We start from the raw sequence: 26,764 nt of genomic DNA, 5'->3' as shown, positions 1-26,764 counted from the left end.
ATTCTTCAGTTCATTAAAGTGTACAAAGAAGTTAGTTCTAGTTTAGTTTATGGTGCACATCGAAGTTTAGTTTGGTTTAGTTTAGAGTGGACATGGAAGTTTAGTTTAGTTTTTAGTTTAGGTTAGAATGTACAGAAGTTTAATTTTCATTATATTAGTGCACAAAGAAGTTAGTTCTAGTTTAGTTTAGAGTGCACATATAAGTTTAGTTAAGTTTTTAGTTTAGGTTGTGTGCAGAAGTTTACTTTTTAGTATATTAGAGTGCACAAAGAAGTTTGTTTTAATTTAGTATAGAATACACATAGAAGTGTAGTTTAGTTTACAGTGCTCATGGAAGTTTTGTTTTTAGTTTGAAGTTTACAGAAGTTTACTTTTTAGTAGATTAGAGTCCACAAAGAAGTTAGTTTTAGTTTAGTTTAGAGTGCACATAAAAGTTTACTTCAGTTTTTAGTTTAGAGTGTCAGAAGTTTACTTTTTAGCATATTAGAGTGCACAAAGAAGTTAGTTTAGTTTAGTTTACAGTGCACATGGAAGTTTTAGTTTTGAAAGTTTAGTTTTAGTTTAATTTAGAGTGTACATAACAGTTTAGTTATTAGATTAGAATAAACAGAAGTTTTTGGTTTAAATTAGACTTCAAGTTTAGATTGATTTACAGTGGACTTAGAAGTTAAGTTTAGTTGAGTGTTTAGTTTAGTTTAGAGTGCAGTGTGCATAGAAGTCTAGTGTAGTTTTTAGCTTTGTTTACTGCATACACAGATTCTTAGGGCAGAATTGTGCTACTTTTGTAAATCCTCTGTGTTGTACAGCACATGATTGTATGGATCTGTTTTCATTGTCAGTGCTCACAGCATAATCAGATACACTGTGAGTTCTTCCCCCAATCTGTATTGTGATGTAATATACCCAAGTAATATACATTTTGCACAGTATGAAGAAAACGAGTGAATGTTCAAGGAAAGCAAGAGGATGGGAAGGAAATCTAACACTGATCCTAATGGAATGCAAGGCAGAGCAGACTATGAGGAAAAATCCATTACGTGTGATGTTACTGTTTCACTCACGGCAGCCGAATTGGGTGAAATGATATTAGTTGTGTTGTAATGTGATTTCTGCGATGTGTGAATATGAGATTCTAATGGATTTGAGGACATTACAGCAGTCTTTATCTCTAGTATTTATTCCTGCTGGTTGCAAATGTAATTTACTAAGTACGATCAGTGGGGTTCTGCTTTATGCTCGGTAGGAGAGAGAGAGAGAGGAGGAGGTCTGGGGCGATTCTTCGGGGGGAAATGCCATAACAGATAGTTATTGAGAGAGCTGGGGACATATCAGATGCTGGAGAACTTACTTTGGTCTTGAGTGGAAAGAATAAGAGTTCAAAAGTGTGTGCAAGACTTGAAATGGAGTCTTTTTTCTGATGAAGAGCCATCAAAAGCCTCTGTTTTACAGGCCACATGGATCCCAGGTGCCGGTAGTCTAGGCGGCTAGATTTTTCCAATCAAACCAGGCAGACGACTGACAAGATCAAGATTGTTCTCTTTCTTTCAGTTTTTCTCCCTCGCTCGTACGCGCTCTCTTTTCACAGTGCTATTGTTGCTGTAGAGCAGAATATCTGCCATATTTGACTTTCATTTTCATTTAGCCATGAATTGAGAACTTCAGATGAGCTCCTTTCATTTTCTTGCTCTTTTGGAAATTGAACGTATGGGAAGCCAATTTTAGAGACCGGTAAGACTCTCATTACAGAGAGTCACCCTACCCATAATGCTTTGCACTTACAGAGCTACCATCCAAAAATCCAAATTTTTTTTTTTTTTTTTGCTCAAAGATCAAAATGAAACATAATAAAGAACAAAGAAAGGCATGTTGCCGTGTACCCAATTGATTTCATTTAATTCTACATCAGAGCGTTTGTTGTCATAAAGAGTATTCAGAAATCCCTTTTCATTAGCTGCCTGTACCAACAGATATTCTTTCAGCTGCTGTTTTGATTGGTGGAGGAGTAGAGATGCTTGTTTTTTTATTTTTGTTCTGAAAGCATTTGCGGCAGAGCACCAGTTTGGGTGATTTTCCTTTCCCAACAAATTTGATACTGGAATTTAACTCTGATTAGAGCAAACCTGTTCTTGATTAGCATATGCCTGCACTTTCAAAATGTTATAATCAAGATTCTTAGTGAATCAACTTTGATTCATTAAGAAAGATGACTGTACCAATGAAGAGAGTCAGGTAATAGTGTAAAATAAAATAAAATAAAAATACATATTAGTAGCAGAGGTCAAAGGAAATTTAGAACACAGTTTTACATTTTTTTTTAAAGATTTTTTTTTTTTTATTTAACATCAAATTTGCATTTAAGCTATTTGTTGTTCGTAATTTGACATATTAGAGTGAAATAGGATATTCATGGATATGAAAAATTTAAGGGAAATGAGATATGAAACAAATTTATGCTAAACTTGATTTTATCCATCAACCAAAAATTAACTGAAAAAATTAAATGAGTAATTAAGGTGTTTATTTATTTATGTGGAGCAACATGGACGGACGAATTGTGCACAATATGTACTGTATATTAGGAAAACAATTGGAGAATTTAATTATGGCATTTTTAAAAAAAAAAAATTATTTATGTATTTTATGTATGTATTTTGGTTATTATTACAAATGTTTTTCAGTATTTTTTTCATTGGTGCTAAATTTCATTATTAAATTTCATTATTAAAGTAGTGATGCATGTAGTTGTGTGTGTATATATATAAATTAAATATGTATTTAAGGTTTATTTATTTATGTGGAGCAACATGGACCAACATGGACTATATATATATTTTTTTTTTATGTATTTTATGTGTTTTATGTATTTTATGCATGTATTTTGATTATTATTACAATAGTTTTTCATTATGTTGTACTTTTTATGTTGTTTCATTATGTTGTACTTTATTTGTACTTTTTAAAGTTGGTGTAAAATTGGTGTAAAATGTTGGTGTAAAATGTGCGTTAAATCTAAATATATAAATCTAACTATATATATATATATATATATATATATATATATATATTTAGAGGCTTTTGCATCTGAGCTCTTCATATATATATATATATATATATATATATATATATATACAAGTAGTTATAGTATCTATCTATATATATATATATATATATATATATATATATATATATATATGGTTATACAAGTATGTGTAAATATATATAAGAATAAGAAATAAGAATTATTTCAGCATCAGCTTTCTATTCTAAAATTATTTTTCTTCTTTTTCTTATGTGATATCGACTCATCATAACCCAGCCAAACCTATTACCCAGAACTCATTTTCTCAACTAGAGTTCTTTCGTTTGTCTCATTTATGATCATTAATAGCACCAAACAAACTTGCTTTGATGGCTATGTTTGTGCTTAGCTTGTTTACCACCTGCTGCTTGCCATAATATTTATATAGCGTTCTGCTCTTCATCACTCACAGGACTCGCTAATCACACCAGAAGTACTTGCTTATATTATTAGGAACACACCATTGCTCCCTTCTTCCATCCACACACACATTTCACTTCCTCCTGTTCCCAGTAACTGCAACTCCTGGTAGTCTGTGTTTCTCATTGATCTGGATTAGAACTGTGGAGAGCACAGACAATCAGACAGCGTCGCCCTTGGCAAAACTGCCCAACTAGTTCAAATCTCGCTCAAGGTTATTCCCTCATTCCACAATCACTCCGCAGGTGCTCTCCAGGCCCTCGAAGATAGACAGCTTCGCATTCCAGCGAGAGGGTCACCTGACCTCATCCACATGCTCTACAGCCGTCCGCGTGCCTGCGAACGTCTGCGCACCCGCATACCTGCGAAAGCCAGACGCGCCGGCCATTTGCACGCTAATGTGAATCATATATATGACAGCTCGGAGCAGAGGTGATCTCGCCGGTCGCAATTGAATCTCGCAGAGCGAAATATGAACCATATTATTTTGCCTCGGGCAACGGCGCATTCGATGATTGACTCTCAAGGAAAAAGCGAGGAAGACGCCACCGAATGCCATTTTAATAGGTTGCTTTTTGAGCAGCACCTTCTGAATTTAACCAAATCTTGCAGCTGCCCTCTGCCCCCCTTGTGACCAAAACAACACGGTATTTGTTTCAGAGCACTGGGATTCCCTCCCTCCATCTCGGCCCTCTTATTTCATTGTTTTCTTTTCACATCCAATCAACCGCCAGTATACCTCAAACCATTTCAATATACCACTCGTGCAGATATACGGCGGTAAATGCCTGCTGGGAGAATAATGCTCTGGCTTAGAGAGAGATAGAGAGGGAATTTGTTAAAAAGTGAGTCTTGGAGTGCAAAACGAATGCGAGGGTGGTAAATATGATTTAGTGTTTTATTCCGATTTTGCAAATGGCTTCCTGAGCGCTATAAGACCGGTAGTGACTTGTAGATTGGTTTCTCTTTTAAGTGCACCTGTGGGTGATGGAAGGAATAGCAAAAAAGCCCATATACCTATCAGAATGATCCCTGTGCTCAGTTCACACGCTTACCATGTGACGCTGTAATGCAGTACAGTGTTGCACGGCTTTAAGAGCCCATTGTATGATCTGACCACTATAATGATCTATTGCAGGGGTCGCTGGCAGATAACAGCTACCCTTACATGCTTTAAAGCCCCTTATCTGGCTGTGCTCTGCAATACGTCCTCTGGTCTGGAGTGAGAAAGCACTTATTTTTAGTCTTGGTGTCTGCTGCAATGCAGTGTAGGGTCTTGGAGGGTGTTAAGTGTAGTTATGTACTCTAGTTTGGCTCTCTCTTTTTGTCTCTGAAAGGGAGGGACAGTTGCGTTTAGTGTCTGATGCTCAAGGGGCCTGTAGCGGTCTACACTTATAACAGTGAGTCATACTGAATCATTCACTGTGTCTACAAAGGCTGTATAAATGGGATAAGAGTTGGAAAGGAAAGTTCATCTGTTGTTTGTCAAAAAAATAGGATTTTCGGCCAAGGCTTCAGACTATGTCTGAAGTGCTCTCAAATGTGTCAAAAAATGAAACATTTTGAGCATTTGAAATCTGTTTGCTTTGATGACAGTCTGGAAAACTTTGTGTGCTTCCATCATGTCATTTTGCGAATTACTTTTATGGACAGTTTTTTTCTTTTTAATGAGTCGAAAAGATTTCACAAAACGGTGTGAGAATTGCTGTGACTTTGCAATTTGAATCAGATGCACTTAGTAAATTGTTCAGAACTAGTAGTGTGTTCTGTTTTCGCAACTGACCGAATCGCTTGGTGCGTCCGCAGATGACTCACCGAATTGCCCAGAATGTTTGCAACTGACTCACTGAATCTGTCTGCGTGTTCTCAACTGACTCACTGAATCACTCTGTGTATTTTCGCAACTGACTCACTGAATCACTCAGTGTGTTTGCAACTGACTCACCAGACTGCTTGGTGTGTTTGCAACTGACTCACTAAATCAAGGTGTGTTCGCAGATGACTCACTGAATTACTCGGTGTGTTTGCCACTGACTCACCAAATCACTTAGTGTGTTTGCAGCTGACTCACCGAATCGCTCTGTGTGTTTGCAACTGACTCATCGAATCGCTTGGTGTGTTTGCAGCTGACTCACCAAATCACTCTGTGTGTTTCCAACGGACTCACTGAATCACGCAGTATGTTTGCAGATGACTCACTGAATTACTCAGTGCGTTCACAGCAGACTCACTGAATCACTCTGTGTTCGCAGCTGACTAACTGCATTACTCTGCATGTTTGCAGCTGACTCACTGAATCTTTCATCGTGTTCGCAACTGACTCAATGAATCACTCAGTGCGTTCGCAGCTGACTCGCAGAATCAATCGGTGTGTTTGCAATTGACTCAATGAATTACTCGGTGTGTTTGCAGCTGACTTGCTGTATCTGTGTGTGCGATACTGACTCACTGCATTACTCTGCGTGTTCACAACTGACTCACTGAATCACTCTGTGTGTTCACAACTGACTCAATGAATCACTCAGTGTGTTCGCAAATGACTCATTGAATCGCTTGGATTGGTCACAACTGACTCAATGAATTACTTCATGTGTTCTCAGCTGACTCACTGAATCATTTTGTGTGTTCAACAACTGACTCACTGAATCACTCTGTGTGTTTGCAGCTGAAAAACTCAGTTGGTGAATTGTGAGTCATTTCTGTGTTCGCAGCTGCCTTCCTCAATGAATCATTGTTGGTTGTGTCTGATTCAAAATTAACCAGGAACCATTACTTGTAATTAAAAGCACAATCTCTCAAGCAGAGTTTTGATGAATTATATAATTAAAACAAGCATTGAAATGTTTCACAAAAAATGTTATTGGTCAGTGTTTAACATGACAAGTCCAATTGCAATTTTTAATCAATTGTACAGTAAATTTAGTTAGGGAGTAAAACTGTAGAGTGGATGCCATGCTGGAATTATAATCAACATAAAATTTGAACTTCTTTTTAACAAGCAGAAATATTTTTTCAGTTAAATTGGATCCAAACTGCTTCTGAATAATCTTTTTTGAGTGATTCTCTAATATGCCAACTATGCAGTTTGATTCCAAAATGTTACATTTTAGAAACCAGTGGCTCTAGTTTTTATTTTTCAGTTAAGAGCCTTGTAAGGAATAGTTTAACCATGTAAAACTCAAGTAAAAAAATCATGTTATTTCAAATCTGAATGTCTTTTTCCATGTTACACAAATTGGGTCATTTTAACTGTAGCTGGAACCCACTGTACTGTAGCTCGATTATAAATGCGCATATAAACGTACTTACAGTTGTCTGTAATGTGCGATAATGGGGAAGAACGGATGTCAGTAGAGGGCATTATTTGGGCTGTAAAACAGTGTTAACATCCTCCTGCCAAAATCCAATGTTTGTACACCAACACCAGACGAGGTGTTACTGAGCACAGACTTTCTAAAGTTCAGCCGACTCTCCATGGAGAGCTTGTCTTGAGTTCACGTGTTTATACGGTCTCTACTGTCACCTCAGAGGGCCAGCCTTCACTGTTTTCCACCACCGGCACATAAATCATAAAACTGGCCCTGGGCTGCGCTCTTTGGCAAAGCCTCTGTGATTTAATTAAGTCCTCCTCCTCAGCAGAGCCCCGAGGAGCTGGAACGTTGGAGCACTTACTGGGTTCTTTCAGTAGGAGACGCTGAGCTCTAATTGAAGGAGCTCTAAAGTGCTTGGAGTCCTGTTCGCCAACGGGATGCGATGATGACCTGCCCGCGCTATTGGCTTTATAAAACTCCTGAACCCCCTCTCGCACTGTTTAGTGAGCAGACGCAGCTTCTATTAAGAGGGAAGTTGAAATGGGCCCAAGCGATTCTGCCATTTTGTGGCCTGAAAGGGAGCTTGATTAGAGCAGATCCCAAGGGGGGTTGAATTGTTAAGCCGGGAGTGTGTCAATCAACACTCCTCGCCCTTTTAACCGCACAATCACTTGCCTTCCCTCCCTTTTTCTGGCTCGAACGCACACACACGCTGTTATCGCCTCATGCGTGATGCCGTTCGCCCATGCAGGCTCCCATTAAAGGCAAGCCACTCCCAGCTTCTGCTTTAATGGCTCAATTTGCAGAGTTTCCTCCCTCGCTCACACCACGCAGGGTAATAACAGCCCTCCGCTGCTTTGAAAACAAATGCTTTTAGAGGAAAAAAAGACTGACAGGTTATTATCCAGTCCAGATGTGTGGTGGGCTGCTTGGGCAGGCAGTGATGTGTGTTGGTAAAGGCCACATTAAGCATTTGGAGGTGGAATAATGTAGTGTGGGGTTCACATACTTTTGCTCTGGTTGTCAACATCAACAGTAGGAAAATGCAGTCTGCTTAAAGGATTAATTCACTCCTGAATTAAATTTTCCTGGCGATTTACTACCCCCATGTCATCCAAGATTTTCACGTCTTTCTTAAGTCGAAAAGAAATAAAGGTTTTTGAGGAAAACATTCCAGGATTTTTCTCCATATAGTGGACTTCAATGGGAGCCAACAGCTTGAAGGTCCAAATTGCAGTTTCAGTGCATCTTCAAGGGCTCTACACAACCCCAGCCGAGGAAGAAGAGTCTTATTTAGCATGAACGGTCATTATCTTAAAAAAATTACAAATGTATGCACTTTTTTTTATATACTAATTTCTTTTCGCCTGAAGAAAATAGACATGAGCATCTTGGATGACATAGGGGTGAGTACATTTTCAGGAAATTTTAATGCTGGAGTGAACTAATCCTTTAAGCAAATAGCATACAAACGATAAATGTTGATATTTTTGATTGAAAGCACTTCAGAGTGCAAGGTGCCAAAAGTATGTGAACCTCTGAATTTAATAAGTTCATCCGTGGCATCTAAAACTTGGTTTTTCAGCAGAACACAAACGATTTTTTACACAATACTTGGTCCCCATTGGTTGTGCAACGTAGGTGCGTAAATGATGGCAGAATTTCCATTTGAACCTCCCGATAACCTTCCAATAACCTCAACTAAACGTTTCCTGTAATTGCAGATCAGGAGAAATTTTTGCACCATTTCCATTTACAAAACTGTTTTAGTTAAGCAATATTCTTCGTTTTTCTGGTCCAAACTGTGTTCTAGAGTCTAAAGCATTGCATACTTTTTTCCCCCTACAACTGTATATGCGTCAAAAGAGTGCAGAGGATGAGAAACTAGACAGTGGGAGGGAAAGATATTGAGAACTGAGCGAAAAGGCAAAGAACGTGAAAGTGAATCAGGAAGGGTAATTTGTCACCATGGGGACATGTCAGCCAAACGAGGCGATCTCATTTCCTGTTGACTGCAGGAATCCAAGCCCCTGGTCTTCTTCGTGTGATAGATTTCACCTAGTTTAATTGGCCTAAAACACCGCTTTCCATCTCGCTCGCACACGTAAATAGCTGAATTGCTCGGCTCTAAACAACATTTCATAATTTCCACCAGAAATGCAGCTCATTACAAACTGCTCTCTTTGCTTTGTGACTTTTGTTTTTGTAAATAATGATGCTGTAAGAAACGAGAGGAAAATTGAGAAAAAGAGCAGAAGGGAGAAAAGTGAACTTCTTTGCAACTCTGGCAACGTATCGCTCTCTGATTTCCGCCTCCATGCGTTTTAATTAGCGTGCCAGTCCTTTCCATTCCAGTAAGGCATTTCTGTCCTACACCAATCGCTCTACCTTTGGTGAGACTATGTGTGTGCATGTGTGTAAGATCTGCAGCAGACAGCATGAGATCTCGGAGCTAGTGGGTGTATGTGTGGGTTGGCCGTATTCATTTACCTCACCGCTGTCTTTGTAGGAACGCAACGAAAGCTAAATACATCGCACGACGAAGTTGGTTTCGATAGTAACCCAATAAATGCAATCTTAATGCTTTCTAAAGACAGTTTCCCTTCATTAAGCTGGCTGAAGAACTGACTGAACAGATATGCACGCATAGAACTGACATACTGCCATCTAGTGGTTCGTTTGATTACTTTGCTCTTCATGCTCTTAGTCTTACATAGATGTAACCATGTGAAACCTACAGAATTAAATGCTCCCGCTCTCTCTCTTTTTTACTAATACGTTATTGGCTTTGTAATTGAGATGAGGCATCAGCTATTAAAAACCTGCTTTTGAAGCAATATTATGTTGTTAAATTAATTAGAGTCTATAAATTCTATAAAATCATCCCACACAGCAATATTTTTTACGATCATTGAAAGGTGACTTCTCATTGTCGTTGTGGCGCATATCCTCTACTTGTTATATTATGGTTATATTAAGGAAAAAATGACCATAAAACAGAAAGGTTGTCTTTATTCATCTTGTTTGTGTTGTTTGGGCTTACAAGTTTTATTTCACTTCTGGTTGTGCTATGAAAATACATCTGATTATTAAAAAAAAAAAACATGCTGGAGAGGCAGATGTGAAATCACAACATTAGGACTGTCATTTAATTAAAAAGTTTTATTAAATTAATTACGTTATGCCAGTTAATTAATCGTACATATTTGCTAAAAATATTTACTGAGAGAAACCCACCAAATTATGATAATTCAAAGACATTAAATGATTATAGCAGATGAATAATTGGCTTATGTCAGTATATTGTTTGTTTTATGTCCATATAATTGAATATAGATTTAATAATTGCATGCAGTCCAGCAATAGTCAGTGATTAAGTCTGTCAGTGTTTTTGTTTTATTTTTTATTTTTTAATTTTTAATTATTTTATTTTATTTTATTTTATTTTATTTTATTTTATTTTATTTTATTTTATTTTATTTTATTTTATTTTATTTTAGATGGACTGTTTTTCAAGTGTAACAATTTTACAACCAAATGCATTTTATTTTGCATTTTGTTCTGTTCTGTTGCACTCCCACTGGCTTTAAACGCAATAACGATTTTCTGAATTCATTTTGGGCTGCTTTGCATTTACAGTAAGTGTTGCTTCAAGCTTGAATTGCTCCATTTGATGCAGAACATACACTACCGTTCAAAAGTTTGTGTCAGTAAGGGTTTTAATAAGTAAGTTAAGTTTTATTTTAAATTAATACTTCAGCATGGAAGATTTTTAGAAGATTTTTACCTAAAAAAAAAATAGTTTTTTTAACTTTCTGTTCTTCAAATAAAAATATAATAATCATGTTAACCACAAAAATATTCAGCAACAACATTGTTTCCAACAATATGTATGATAATAATAATGAGAAATGTTTTTGTGCACAAAATCAGCATATTAGAATGATTTCTGAAGAATCGTGACACTTACAATTGGAATAAAATTCAGCTTTATCATCACACGAATAAATTAAAATTTTAAATATATTAAAATAGAAAACAGTCATTTAAAATTACAAGTTTAAATGTCACAATATTTCTGTTTTACTGTATTTTTGATCAACTAGCCTTTGTGAGCATAACAAATATCTTTAATATACATTCATATATTTAAAAAATGTGTTTACATTATGTAAACTAAATGAACAGATTTTACCTCACAAAGGAAAAAGATTTAAAACTTTAAAAAGCACTGTTCCCTGAGGGACCGACTAAGCCTAAAATCAATTTAGACTTTTATGTCTAGATATAAAAATGTAGTAGAAAAGCAGAAAAGTTTGTGAAACCATGACACCTGGTGAGTCTGACGGCTTGTACGTGTTTTGAGCATGAGCACTCTGTTTATGTCCTCAGCGTTTTCTCTCAGATCACATAAAGCTCTCTGTCAGTCTTCAGAAGTGAATATTACACCAGACTGCAGCATGTCCATTACACAAGCCAACCTGCCCAGCTGCTGAGCCGGTGACAGACAGCAAACCTCAGGGCACTTTACTCTTATTAAAAATGACTCAGCTACACTATCCTTCATGTCCTCCTTCACCCTTTTGTCCAATAATCTTCAATATTACACAAATACATATTTATACTACAAGGGTGGTTTAATTACTGAGCTTGTAATTGGTTTGGAGGAGAGAAGTACAGGAAATGGCTGACGTACCATTTTCTATGTGTATGTGTGTGTATTCACAGGCAGGGCGCTCTACACACAATAATCCAGCGAAGGCCTTGGGCACAGACATCTGCTTTCTAATGACAGTTAATTAGATGCTGTTGAGCGCAATCAGAGGCAGTCGGCGCTAATAAACTGGGACTCAGTGTGTGTGCAATGTTTCTCGGTCTGTGTATGTCTGTGAGAGAGTCAGGATGAAGGCTTTGATTTAGAGGAGACACATTCTATGAGTTGCTTTAGACTTGAGCCAGTGAATTCAGCCAACCACTGCAGTAGAGACCAGCCAAGAACTTGTTCAGAAATTACATTTCTGTTAAAGGGACAGTTCACCGGTCGTTTTGAATTTTAAAAATCACAGCTTTATCGGAAAGGTGTGAAACTTGGTGACTTTTATGGTATTTGGAATGTGAACACACAAACAAGTTGAGGGCTTGATTCAAGCAGGCTAAGTGGTCGTAAGAAAAATTGTCGCACTTGTGGTCTTCGGTCAAAAATGACCGACCATAGGAAATGAATGGGAAATTGACAAAAACACAAAAATTCAGTCATTTTTTTGTGTTTACAATCTGCAAATCTGCCACAATGCAGAGAAATGTTCACACTAATGAAGGGGTGAAACTCTAAAACATCAAGAGTGCAAAACCAACACATCCATTCACACACACACATGAACTGGTGTGACTGTAACATAGCAAATAAAAGCAATAATTCAACTACAGTGCAGTAAAAAAAAGCGGACAGCAAGGAAGGGGTTACACTCCAAAACATCAAGAGTGCAAAACAGTCACATCCACTCACACACACACACACACAATTGTACACATTCAAATGAATTGGTATGGCTATAACCAAACAAGTCAGAAAACTGAAATAAGAGGTTGAAATCAGGTCAGACCCAGAAGGATTAAGCTCTGATAAACCATTTCTGTTAATTTTTGTTATATTTTTATAAAATTTTAATGTTTTGTGTAACAAAATGTTTTCTCTGTGTTCAGGTTTGACTGTAGTAATAATGATTAAAAAACTGACGCTTTAAATCAACCTTTCAAACCAAAAAAAATCTAAACCTTTACAAAAAGTTGTCTTTGAAAATGTCTAAATATATAATCAAACCCACAACTTAATAAAAATAAGTATTTGTCTAAAAAATTGAGAATTATAGGCCTTTTTTATAGAGAATTGGTATGGCTATAACCATATAGCCATAACAAGTCAGAAAACTGAAGTAAGAGGTTGAAATCAGATCAGACCCGGAAGGATTAAGCTCTGATAAAACATTCCTGTTCATCAAACCCACAACTTAATAAAAATAAGTATTTGTGTCTAAAAACTATTAGAGTTTATAGGCCTTTTATATAAAGCTATATGGGAATCTGTGGGCTAAACCAGATGGCACTAATCTGGCTTTAAAAATTGGATTTTAAAGGCATTGTCTCTATTTTAACATGAAATACTGCCATAACTGAAAAGTAATAGAACATATTTGAAAAAATAGTTTTGTATTATTTTCAATGGGAAAACTATATCATAATTATTAAATATGCATTAGTACCATGAAATTCTCTCAAAATACAAAAGAAAAAATATATTGTTAAACAAAAATATGTTACACTGATTTTACTCACTTATGACCATCATATGCTTATGACCGTAAAGACCACAAGTATGACCCAAATAAGGAGCACCAGAGGCTTAGACGAATACAGTCAGAGTTACATAAAAAATGTCCAAGCTTTATAATGACAGTGAATGGCTGTTGAGATTTTGACACAAAATCATGTGCATCCATCCATCATAAAAAAAAAGTGCTCCACACTGCTTCAGGTTGTTAATAAAGGCCTTCTGAAGCGAATCAATAGCAAAAAATATCCATATTTAAAACTTAATGTAATCTCTAGCTTTCGCTAACTATTGTACACGTGTTCATGAGAGTGGCATTCCAGCAGATGATGTAGGCAAACTCATTGACACGCATTGATGATTTTAATATAAACCAAGAGGAGACTAGTTTTCCTTATGCTTATGCTACGCCTACATCCGTCATCCGCTGGAGCGCCACTCTCTTTTGAACACCTGTAGCGGAAGAGATTACGGTTTATAAAGTTTTAAATATGCTAAAGTGTCCTGAGTGTTTTTTTTTTTTTGTAGTTGCTAAAGTAGGATGTTCTGGTTGGTTATTGAGTGGATGCTTTCAAAATGGTCCCAAGAATGGACATCTATGATAAACACTCAGGGTTAGAATTTATTCATGTTCCTAATCGTGAGTGTGAGAAATGTTAATAATGAATCTTGTGACCACACACAGGCTAAAACCTCTGTTTATTCGCGGTAGAGTTATAATCATTTATCCTAGTCCTCTGGACCCTCATCAAATGTTGATAGTGTTTCATTTCTGTTATCCCCGGATGGATTAAGATCATCCGTCAATGAACGGTTATGTCCCGATCACACGGCAGTAATTGTATTTCAGTGAAGAACGTAAAGGAGCCCAGCTCTGATTACATGCCATAATCCCCTTATTAGCTGTGAGTTATGCTTACAGACATCTCATCCTGCTCTGAGGGGGGCTCAGTATGGTGAATGTTCCTGCTCTGATCCCACATCCGTTTTTTCCCACCTATGCTTACTCGTAAACACAACAAAATTGCTGTTACAGTGTTTTTTCTTTCTTTCTTTCGTTCGTTCTTTCTTTCTGTATAAACTGATTTATGACTTGTTAATTAGGATTTCACAGACATGGATTGCCCACGCTGTGCAGTTGCCAAGGTGCCTTCGTGGTATCTCTGTGGAGATGAAGGTCCAGCTGTGTGTGTTGCGCTCTGGAGCTTTAAGACATTTTGTCCCAATTTTAAAACACTTTGGGGGTTTATGATTAGACTTTTTGGTAGTCCCTTATTGAATTTTCAGAATGTGAAATGTACAATCATAGTGACAAAAAGTCACAAATCAGTTGCCTTTTTGCTGTCTGTGACCTTTGGATACAGCTGTAGGATATTACTGTTGCATTCGTCTGTAGATGGTCTATCGTCTGCAGTTGATCTATCATAAGCAGTAAAAATGTTGTTTACCTGGATAGTTTACCCAAACATTCTGTCATTAATTACTCAACCTCATTCCAAACCCATCGTTCCTAACCCGTAAGATCTTTGAAACACAAACTAAGATATTTTTGATGAAGTCTGAGAACTTTCTGACTCTACATAGCAACACAACTACCACGTTCAAGGCCCAAAAAGGTAGTAAGGACATCGATAAAATAGTCCATGTGACATCAGTGGTTTAACTTAATGTTATGAGGCTACAAGAATACTTTTCTGTGCGCGAAGAAAACACAGGAGCCACCGTTCTGATGTAGAACCCGAATGTGCTGCATTTTGGAATACACATGCATGCATCGTGGTTCTGTCGTGAATTTTTTTTTCTTGTAGTATTCTCTTGTTCAAAAAGTATTCTTGTAGCTTCATAACACCATGGTTGAACAACTTATGTCACATGGACTATTTAAACAATGTCCTTGCCATCTTTCTGGACCTTGAACGAGTGTGTTGCTGTCTATGCAGGGTCCGAAAGCTCTCGGATTTAATCAGAAATATCTCAATTTGTGTTCTGAAGATGAAGGTCATACGGGTTTGGAACAACATGAGAGTTGAGTAATTGATAATATTTTCCAGTTTTGGGTAAACTATCTCTTCAAGTATGTTTCATTCATTATGTTTACTACTCATATTTAAAAAAGTGAGTGATGAAAATTTGGCATTTATGCATGGATTCTTCTACTGTTTTCATATTGAACAGCATGGCTGTGTTCTCAGCAGGGTATCTGGTAACAATGGGAAAACTGAGTTTTGAACTGTCCTCATTCTCCTTTTTCCATCCTCCAACAAGTCTTCCTCTTGACTCTTGACTTTTCAAACATCTCTCAGCACAGTCAAGCCTGGTTACACACTCGCATGCTGTTCACACATCATATGCAATTGCAGAGAGAAGCGTCCAACTTCTCCACACCTGCCTAATGCAGCGTGCCGCAGATCAAACACAGAAAGAGAGTGTTTTACTTCTTCTTGGCCAGTAGGTTGAACAGTTTTAAGTGTGTCTGCAGTTCCTTTGATTAGCATTTAAAGGGATAGTTCACCCAAAAATCAAAATTCTGTCATTAATTACTTACGCTCATGTTGTTCATCTTCAAGCTTCCGGATTTCATCAAAAATATCTTAATTTGTGTTCTGAAGATGAACGAAGGTCTTATGGTTTTGGAACAACATAACAGAATTTTAATTTTTGGGTGAACTGTCCCTTTAAGCAGGCTTCCAGATGACAACTAAGATGGCAAATGTGACAAAAACTAAAGAACGGATGATATTTAATATCTTTTGGCAAAAGTCAATCTTTCTTTTTTTTTTTTTTCTTGCAGTTCTTTTTTTAGGCTGCTCTGTGTGTTATCCTTTAACACACGCTTCTGTCATCACAGTCAATATGGTCACGCTCACAATGTCCTGGGCTGCATTTTTCTCCTCTGAATTTGGATGAAGCAAAACTTGATTAGCTGAGAGAGCCAACGAGCCTTTATGGCAGCTGTCACCTTCCATTTACCTCATAAGACCAGTGATCAGACAGACTTATGGAATGAAATATTAACATAGCGAGGTGATCATGTGAAGGCTGCGCCCATGATACGCATTTGTGTGTCTCTGTGTGCACGTGTTGCTGTGTGTCTATTAGACATGCGAGAGCGAAAGTAAGAGACACCATCTGGTGTGAATAATTCTTATAGAGGACATTTATATTGGTGACATAATGAAGTGGAGATTGAGCTATTATCTTTGTCTGTGTTTCGAAACCGTGCCAAATTATTCAAGAGGGTCCTGAGAAGCCCTGCCATATATTATATACAGTCCCGGCTACAGAATTATGTGATACACAGAACAAATTTAAACTGGGACAGTTCAATTACACCATACAATTTGTCCCCACTTCTCTTTCTGGAAGTTTATACTTCCTCATTTTAAAAATTTAAGGTTGACTAAATGGTCATTGTTGCTGATTAATTGTTGTACCGGTTAGGTAGGCACTTCTGGCCAATAATTATGTAATTCTTTTCATACTATGACTGGTAGCAGTAAATGGCTTTTTGGTGCACCAATATATTGTGCATATTTGACACTGATGCTTTTTTGTGCTACCAATGTTATATTATTTATCACTTAAAATTAGGTCCTATATGCATTAGTGTTTTGTTTTTTGTTTTTTTGTTAATAAACATAAGATAATAACAATAATAACAATAATAAAATAATAAAAACAGTAAGATAATAAAATATGCTAATGAGATTAGAAATGATGAAAATCAAGGTCAATTTTAAGTATTACATAACAGAAAAGGAAATCTATATGTAAAAGAATGCACTTTGGAGAAATGAACATACAGAATTAAATATCCAATATCCGCTAATATTTTAAATGAAAAATCCCTAATATCGGCCAACAACCGATATAGTACCGATATATTGTTCATATTTAACACTGATGCTTTTTTTTTAGTGCCACCATTGTTATATTATTTATCACTTAACTAGAACCCATATGCATTAGTGTTTTTTTTAATAAACACTGAGACAATAAAATATGCTAATGAGCTCAGAAATTATGAAAAACAGGATAAACTTTAAGTAAGTATGACGTAACAGAAAAGGAAATCTATATGTAAAAAAATGCACATTGGAGAAATAAGCATACAGAATGAACTATCCAGTATCGGCTAATTCATAAAGTTAAAAATCTCTAATATCGACCCATAACAGATATAGTACCGATATATAGTGCATACTTACAATGTTTTTTTTTATTGTTACCAAGGTGATATTAATTATCAGTGATCTAGAACCAATATGGATCATTGCTTCTTTAAATAAACATAGTGAAAAGATTTAAAAAAAAAAAAAAAAAAAGAAATATAAAGTTTTAATGGACACAGGGGCCGCATGTTCTCTTATTAGCTTCTTTGTTTTTAGTTTTTGCAATGGCAGTGTTCTACTAAATGCTGTGGTAAAGTTGTTGCTTACTGAAGGCTGAGCCATGCTTTCACTGTTAATGTCTCTCACACACACACACACACAAACAAACACACACATTCACGTGCACATGTGTGGATGGGCTCCCCTCTGCTGGGTTGACTAATTGGCTGTGCAGTGCTGAGGGAGGTGTTTAGAGTCGGGGGGTTGTGCAGCTGTAGTCTCGTAGTGATAAATCAGCATTCCTGCTGATCTATGAGCCTCTGTCTGCTCGTACGCAACGGCCCGTCCCTGCTCAACACCTGTCTTGTTCCCTCACCGACACACATGGTGTATGTGCAGTACTTAAAAGCCAGAAATGGTGCTTATGTGTGTGTTTTTCAAGTCTGAGGCCACACTGAAAATCAGGGATTCAAAATTTTAATTTTAACCTGGAATAGAAAAAGATTTTGACATCTAAAATTATATTTTTTCTTCAACTTTTATCTTATACTGCTATATACTAATAATATAATTAAGAACATTTTAATTTAATTTTAAAATTAAGTGCAAAATTAAACAATAGTGGAGAGACGCCAGAAAGTGATTGGGACATAATGCAGACTGGATTCTAACCCAAATTTCCCACATCAGCACCACTACATAATGTTTTAATGACTAAGCCTCGGGTCTGACATAAGCAAACTCCATCAAAAGTTGCATAGACATGCCTCTTCTCCATAATTTAATGAAAATGCTTTGTGTTCTGTCTGTCATCAGGTTTATTCAGGAGATCGAGTCCCGTATGGGCCCAGCTCAGGCCAAGCAGTGTCAGCTACGCACCTTCCTCACCTACTACATCAACGACCTGTTCCTCAGCCAGGTCCGCACTGAGACCAATAAGGACATAGAGGCTGTGACCAAAGTTTCGGACCCGCTCAAGATCCTGGCCAGCGCTGACACCATGAAAAACCTGGGCGTTCAAAGACCTCTTCTACAGGTATCTTGATTTTTTTTTTTTTTTTTTTTTTTTTGTATTCTTTGAAGGATTTTTCAGAAAATGCATAGGTTCTCACACGCACATGTGGAAAGGTAATACAGCTTTCTTTTTCTCCCTCGCTTCTTCCCGGTCTCCTTCCCTTTCATTAGTCGATCCATTTATTAGACTAACTGTTCAAACAGCATTTGCCTACCGGTCAAGTGTACAAAAGCTCAGTCTGATTGTTTTCTCTTCTGAATTACACAGAGGGGGAAGGTTATTTTTCTCTCTTCCCGTCTCTTCTCCTTCACTCTCCCGAGAGTGCCGATAAAGGCCACCTACCCCCCCTATCACCCTACATCATAATTGGAGCTGAAATTGTGTTTGATCCTGGCTGACCTGGAATCAGCAGTTAAGTGCAGCTTATATAACACACAGCGCGGCGTCGTGGCGACCAGCTGCCAGCTGTCCATCTCACCCAGGGCTGCTTCCTGGCAGCACAGGAAGTGCAATCTTTATTGCCATAGAGACCACTGGATGTGCTTAGTTCATCAGCTAAGGGAGCAAGTGCTGTCTCTCTTCTCATCTTTTCTATATTTGCTAAAATAAAGGATTATTTAGTGCTGTTTTGATATTATATTACATTATATTATATTATGCAGTTTTGATTATATAGGATTAAGTATCACTTTTAAGGTTATGTTATATATATATATATATACATTAAAAATAATGCAGTTTTTAAAATATAAGATTATTTAGTGTCACTTTTGAAGTTGTTTTAATATATTGTATTATGTTATATTACTATACAGTTCTTTTAAGGTTATTAGATTATATTAAGGATTATAAATTACAGAGTCATTATAACATATAGTATTTATATTATGGTATTTAAAACTAATTATATGATATTTTACTATTATAAATATTTTACCTTTTTATTATTATTATTTTATTTTAGTACTGCCATAAAGAAGCTGCCTACCAGATATTGTGTTCTATGTTTAGCTGCACGCTTCTGTTTGTTCCTGAGTGTATTCATGTGCAATTGTGCATGTACAACTGAGTTATTTCAATGTCTTCCTGCTCTCTGAATCCATGATCTGGTCAATTAACCTCATGAGAAGCTCTCATTGAGAATATATGAGAGCAAGAATGCACTTGTGCTGAGTGTGATGAGTTTAGCGCTCTGTTATAACTCAGATGAGTGCCATTATGGGCCCCCTTACTCTTTAAACTGAGACCTGTCATCTCAAGTCTCTCTAAGTTGTGTGTTCATGTGTGTACGTCTTAGCATTGCTTTCATTTGGAGAACAGTGGCAGTTCATTACAGAGGGGAAGGCACCAAAAGCACACAGCCATTTGTTTACGATTATGATTTCTCCTTAACGAGGACTGCGGCATCTTGCTAATTACCCTGCTGGGCTAATGAGCGACTCTCTGGATAGCGGGAGCTCCATAAAATGCTCTTTTGTTTGGGATTTTTTTCTTTTTAATTACCTTCAATCAAAGGTGCCGCAGCTTTGCTCCTGACAGCTCGCACGGCACATCCCATTCCGGCCTTTTGCTTTGTACTCTTGTAGAACCATATCCTGGGTCGTGGTCTGTGTGCGTTAGAGAGAAGTACTGAAAGAACGAGAGAGTTTGCTCTTCAGAGGCACTTTAATGAAGCCCCTTATGAAGAGCTGTATGAGTGCGTGAAGTTGTTTGTGTTCTCAGACGTGTGCACAGAGTTCGCAGAGTGCCTGTTGATTTTCAACTTCGTAGAGCACTACATTCGCAAAGCATTTGCTTCACATCCATCTGCATCAGGGGCCAAAATTAACATTTGCCAAGCACCAAATGTGGGGGAAATTTGGCTTTAATAAGTGAATAAAATTTTACTCACCAAATGGCCTGTTCAATTTCAAGCAAGTTTATTAGTTTTAAATGCAAAACTGACAGAACATTTTAAAGGGATAGCTCACCCAAAAAATGATTTGCTCACCCTCAAGCCATCTGAAATGTATACGACTTTCTTCTTTCAGACGAATACAATCAAAGTTATATTAAAAAATGTTCTGGCTTTTCCAAACTTTATAATGGCAGTGAATGGCTGTTGTGACTTTAAAGCCCAAAAAAGTGCATCCATCCATCATAAAAAGTACTCTACCCGCCTCAGGGAGTTAATAAAGGCCTTCTGAAGTGAATCGATGCTTTTTTGTATGAAAAATAACTGTAGAGTGTTTTCACGACGCATCATCAATCAGTCATATTGGCGGCACCGAATGTAAACAATCCCACTGAACTGAAAAAAAAATCATATTTTGCTGATTATTGCTGCTGAAAATGATCAATTATTGTCATGTTATGGGCTGTAGTAATCGGTCAGACCAGGAAAAAACATTTAGAGTACTACAGACTGCCAAAAGTTATAACAAATCGAGAAGAAGAGCGCAAAAAACTGTCTGAGGAACAAAAGGCGTTTGTGGTTGGCGAAACTAAACCAGGATTTCCAGAGCAAGAATCTTGACAACATTCGTGTTTGTTCTTATCATTTCCAGTCAGGTAGGTGAAATATTAGGCTAATATCCTAATTAATACTGCTTCTACGTATCTTTACCACCTATAAACTTCGCTTGTCAAAGGGATAGTTCACCCAAAAATGAAAATTACCCCATGATTTACTCACCCTCAAGCCACCTTAGATGTATATCACTTTCTTCTTTCAAACGAATACAATTGGAGTTATATTAAAAAATATCCAAGCTTCCAAGCTTATATTATATATATAATGGCAGTGAATGGGTGTGAATCTTAACGTTGTTTTCCTTTGCTGTAAACAAAACTTGGTTCTTATGAGACTAGCATATACTTTCCGGAGCTTACACTATGTGAACGTGACAGTTAGTGTAAGCTAGAGAATGCTGATTATAGTGTTTTAAATATGGATATTTTTCTTACACAAATGCATCGCTTTGCTTCAGAAGGCCTTTATTAACCTTCCGGAGCCATGTGGAGTACTTTACATGATGGATGGATGCACTTTATTGGACTTCAAAATCTCAACAGCCATTCACTGCCATTATAAAACTTGGAAGAACCAGGACCCTTTTTAATATCACTCCAATTGTATTTGTTTGAAAGAAGAAAGTTATACACCTAGGATGGCTTGTTGGATGAGTAAATCATGGGATAATTTTCATTTTTGGGTGAGCTATTCCTTTAATGTTTTTGAAAGAACTCTTGAAAGGAGTAATATTGTAAAAGACTGAAAAGTATGTTTCTGACAGCTTCAACTTCACATCTGAAGTTATTTTAGGAGTATGAACCTAAAGTTTAGTTTTACAGCTCGCAGCGTTTAATAAAGCACGCCGGTGAGAAGGTATGAGACTAAAATTGACCCTCCTTTCAAATTGAACAGCCATTCATCCTGTAAGAAGCCATGAAGTTGAGTGAGGCTTCTCTCCAGATTGTCTATTGCCTCTGTGATGCATTGTAGACCAAATGGAGAAGGCAAATGGTGCTTAAAGTAGTGCTCTCCTGTGGTCAAGGAAATGATGACAGAGAGATGTGGGTGTGTGTTTATGGGTGCATGTCGGTGTATTCCAGGTGCCATGGCTCGGATGTTACAGCAGGTGTTTTATGAGAAATCAGCCTGGGAGAAGTGGAGCATTGATCCGTGGGGAAAGGGGGTTTTCTTTTAGTTTCACAACATTAAATATACTGCTCTTTGCCATCAGGAACCATGTTAACACACACACACAAACACCCACTCCCATTTACTTACAGTACTGCAAAGAAGGAACACTCAGGACAGATTTTTATGTGTTGCTGTCAGCGTTTTTAAAGCTGACCAACTTTTTGCCATAACCCAGTGTCACCTTTTCCTTCTGTAAACTTATCTCTTTAATGGAGAGCAGACATTTAGTTGAATTGTCAAACTTAATTAAAAACAGTATAATTTTTCTGTGTAATGAAAAGTTGAGAATGAGAATGGCACATATTAGAGCTGACAGCCATGTGCTCTGGCAGAGAGAGGTGTTACTGCATTAGCATTACCGGTCACAGTTTCAAGCACAGGACTCGCTCAAATATAAACAGCCCCTGCTATCAGCACTCCTGTGCCGGAAACTGGAGTTGGCTGTCCTCACTCGGTCTGGTATGACAACAAGGCCAGTGATATCAAGGCCTGGCTATCTGTGTTCTGCCTGCTCTCGGCCTTAAACTCCTCTCCGGTTCTTTCTCTTTGCGGATTTGTTCCAGTGATGCTATCTGGAGGTCCTGGGCCCACTGATTGATTCATTTCATTAGAAATGTTTTGAGGGGGTCACTGTGCAGCTTGTTTGGAGATTGGCTCTATTAATCTTCTCGACCAAAGGATCTACGGTGCTGCTAACAGGGGCCACGTGTCCAGACACCTTTTACAAAAATGCTCACACACTTGATTTTGGCTAGTGCTGGTGGAACAAAATATTGAAAATTGGTGTTTGGTTAATGTTTATATTGTTATTCATATGCACTGACTAATGCAAATGTAAGTATATTTTGTAACTATGAGTGTTGTGTTCACTAAAAATGTTAAAAATAATTTGTTTTTGAAATAATTGAGATGAAATAAAATATAAATATTAAGGTAAAAAACTTAACTTTAAAATAAAAAAGTGCGACTGTTTTTTTTAAGCCTGTTTCTGGTAATTGAGATTTTTTTATCTGATAATTCTGACTTTTTTTCTGAGAATTGCAACACAAACTCCTAATGCTGACTTTTGTTCTCAGATTTGTAAGATGTAAACTTGCAATTATGAGTTAGAAGTCAGAATTATGAGCTGAACTTGCAGTTCTGAGAAATAAACTTACAATTCTTACAAAACTTACAATTGTGGCTTTTTTTTCTCGCAATTCTGACTTTATAACACACAATTGCGAGTTAAGTCACAATTATGAGATATAAACTCACAATTCTGGGAACATATCAGTCTTTTTTCCCCTTCAAAATTAGACTTTATGACTTGCAACTGCAAATTTATATCTCATAAATCTGAAACCACAATTGTGAGTTTATATCACACAATTCTGAGGGGTAAAAAAGTCAGAATTGTGAGATAAAAAGTTGGAAAAATTCTTTTTTTGTTTTGTTTTGTTGTACTAAAATTACAAAAACTTGAAGAAAATAAAAAAAAAAATAGTGCTTAAAATTACCAGAAATTACATTTTAATTTTATTATAAACTATAGTTAGTTTATAGTTAACTATAAACTAAAATTAAAAACTGAAATGAAAAACTGAAAATATATAAACAAATGGTAAAGTACTGTTTTTTAATATTAATATTAATAAATAATATAATATTGTATAAATATATTTACACAATAAAATAACAATGGTAGTTTTTAGGGCAGTCAAACAATTAATCGCGATTAATCGCATCCAAAATAAAAGTTTGTGTTTACATAATATATGTGTGTGTACTGTATACATTTATTATGTATATATACTGTAAATGCACACACATGCATGTATAGATGTAAGAAAAATTGTATATTTATATATAAAGTTTTTATATTTATGTACAATATAAACTAACATATATATATTTTTTTTAAAAATATATACATGTATGTGTATGTATTTATATATACATAATAAATACACACACACAAACACATTATGTAAACACAAACATTTATTTTGGATGCGATTAATCACGATTAATCGTTTGACAGCCCTGGTAATTATATGCATTCACATATAAAGTAAGTGTAACCACATATTTTTAAAAGTGCTGAGAATTTTTGACATGTTAATTGCTGAAATATTCAGTCTCTTGTTTTCCAAGAATCTGCAAGTATCCAGTATTATTTCTAGTAAGTATTTTCAGACAAAGCAGATCTCAGTATAGGTATTTTAGGCCTGAATTAATGGTTGCAGCTATAATGTTGTCAGTATATTCCAGGCTGTGTTTTATTCACGAGTCTGTTTTTAGAGACGTGATTTACTGTCTGTCTGTGCCATTCAGTCAAAGCTCATTGTGAAATGTGGACTTGAGCTGCCACCAGCGCTTTGCTAATGAAGCTGACCTTTTTAATCACACTGTATTCACCGTCAACAAACACACACACACACACACACACACAGCCCTACACATCAGTCTAGAGTTGAACTAATGAGAGTGACCTTTTTGTTTGTAGGGTCTGTGTTGTGTGGGGGTGTATATTTGGTCTGTGTGTGTGAGTGTGATATCTGTTGATTGGCATCCTGTAGTGCTCAGGTCCATTAGTGGAGCACAGCTCGGTGTGGCACACAGACAGCGTAGGCCTTTATTAGGGACTTCTCATCACTACAGAAATGAAATCAGACAGATTTGGGAGGCATTGTCTAGACCTTGTTTGAGTCTGCAGGAACTCTTCTCTGTACAGAGATAGCAGGATCATACCAGATTCTAAGTAAAGTTTTATTTTATTATTTATTATTTTATTATTTTTTAATCGCAAACTATTTCAAAACTGATATTAAAGGTCTCTCACAATCAGGATTACACCAAGATTAACATTATTTACCCTGCAAATTACCCTAATTATTTTATTTTATTTTATTTTATTTTATTTTATTTTGTTTTGTTTTGTTTTATTTTAACACAAAATGTTTTAAAATTGATTAGGTAGGTTTCTCATAAACACAGACAAATGACCCAGATTTTTTTAATTTAACTTAATTTTTTATTTTATTTTACCTTATTTTATTTTATTATTTTATTTTATTTTATTTTATTTTATTTTATTTTATTTATCATAATTTTTTTTTCAAAATTAATACTAAAGGTCTCCCACAAACAGACAAATTACCTTGACTTTTTTTTTTGTAATGTATTTTATTTATCATAAAATGTTTCTCAGGGTTTTTTTTATTACATTTTATTTTATTTTTATCATAACATGTTTTAAAACTGATACTAAAGGTCTCTCACAAACACAGACAAATTACCCGGATTTTTGTATATTATTTTAATTTTATTTTATCACAAAATGATCAAGATTGATACTGAAGGTCTCTCATAAACACAGACAAATTACTCTGACTTTTTATTTTATTTTATTTTATTTTATTTTGTCATGAAATATTTTAAAATTGATATTGAAGGTCCCTCACATCCACAGACAAATTACCCTGATTTTATTTTATTTTATTTTATATTATTTATTTTATTTTGTCATGAAATATTTTAAAATTGATATTGAAGGTCTTTCACATCCACAGACAAATTACCCTAATTTTTTACTTTTTTTTATTTTATCACAAAATATTTCAGAACTTATACTGAGGGTCTCTCACAACCACAGACAAATTACCCTGTTTTATTTTATTTTATTTTCACCTTTTTTTATTTTATAGCTGTAATGCTATAATGTTTCTAAATGAAGAATGCCTGTCACTGGCTCCATTGCCATTCAAGCAACATTTTTTTCATTAAGTTGCAGACCATCTGAACATCAGAAGCAATTTGTAATATATGCAATAGCATTTAGTGAATTTTTGATTTCTAACACTTCTACTAATATGCTATAGAAGTATTTAGAGTCAATTTTACCATGCTGACAATAAATCATTTTCACACCCCCTTCTAACCTCTCTTCATGACCTGCGGTTAGAGAACCTCCACCTTAATGCGTTGGTCAGCCGACTCAAGACCTGAACTAGATTTATGTGCCAAATTCATGTTATTACTTCAAAAGACTGCAGTCCTTTCAATTCAACTGATGGAATTTATCAAGATTCGGCTGACAGTGATGCAGTGTGCACTCTCTTTTGTGTCCTTTAGGGCACAGTCACCTCCTCCTGTTTTTTCTAGCTTTACTTTTCTGTCATTACCTCAGAAACTCCTCTATTCTGACTTGGGTTCCTCCCTGAGGCCAGCGTTAGTCTTTTGGGCTTCGACTGCACCAGAGTGGCCTGCTGAGTGTGTTTCTCCACCTGTGGGCCAAAAAACAATCCCTCCTCTCGCCAATGATCTTCTCCCACCGACACCGGCCTAACCCTGGGCTAAACTCCTACCTAAACTAGCAGTGTGGAAGAGACTGACAACGATTATCACCAACTGCAGCCTGAATTCGGACTCTGGCTGTATTTTAGTTTGTATGTACGAGGGGGTTTAGCACAGAAGAAGTGAAGCTAATCTCTGCCTGTAGAGGTAAAACAAGCCAAAAGTGGCCTGGTGCACAAAAAGAAGGCCAACTTCTGGATTTAAGCCTAATTTGAGTTGAATTTGAAGCAAACTTCTTTTTTGAGTCATTTTAATAT

General features: G+C 36.3%; 1 protein-coding gene across 1 annotated transcript in view; it reads left to right on the top strand.

Annotated features, from left to right (window-relative positions):
• exoc4 (exocyst complex component 4) overlaps window positions 1-26,764 on the top strand; it is a 143,264-nt gene that overhangs the window by 77,109 nt on the left and 39,391 nt on the right. Inside the window, exon 11 of the mRNA XM_051107798.1 lies at window positions 18,286-18,505. Coding sequence (XP_050963755.1) covers window positions 18,286-18,505 — 220 coding nt within the window. The remainder of the gene's footprint in view (window positions 1-18,285; window positions 18,506-26,764) is intronic.

The sequence above is a fragment of the Labeo rohita genome, chromosome 4 (assembly GCF_022985175.1).
Source record: "Labeo rohita strain BAU-BD-2019 chromosome 4, IGBB_LRoh.1.0, whole genome shotgun sequence".
Lineage (NCBI taxonomy): Eukaryota > Metazoa > Chordata > Actinopteri > Cypriniformes > Cyprinidae > Labeo > Labeo rohita.
This window is presented reverse-complemented; position numbering and strand designations above follow the sequence as displayed.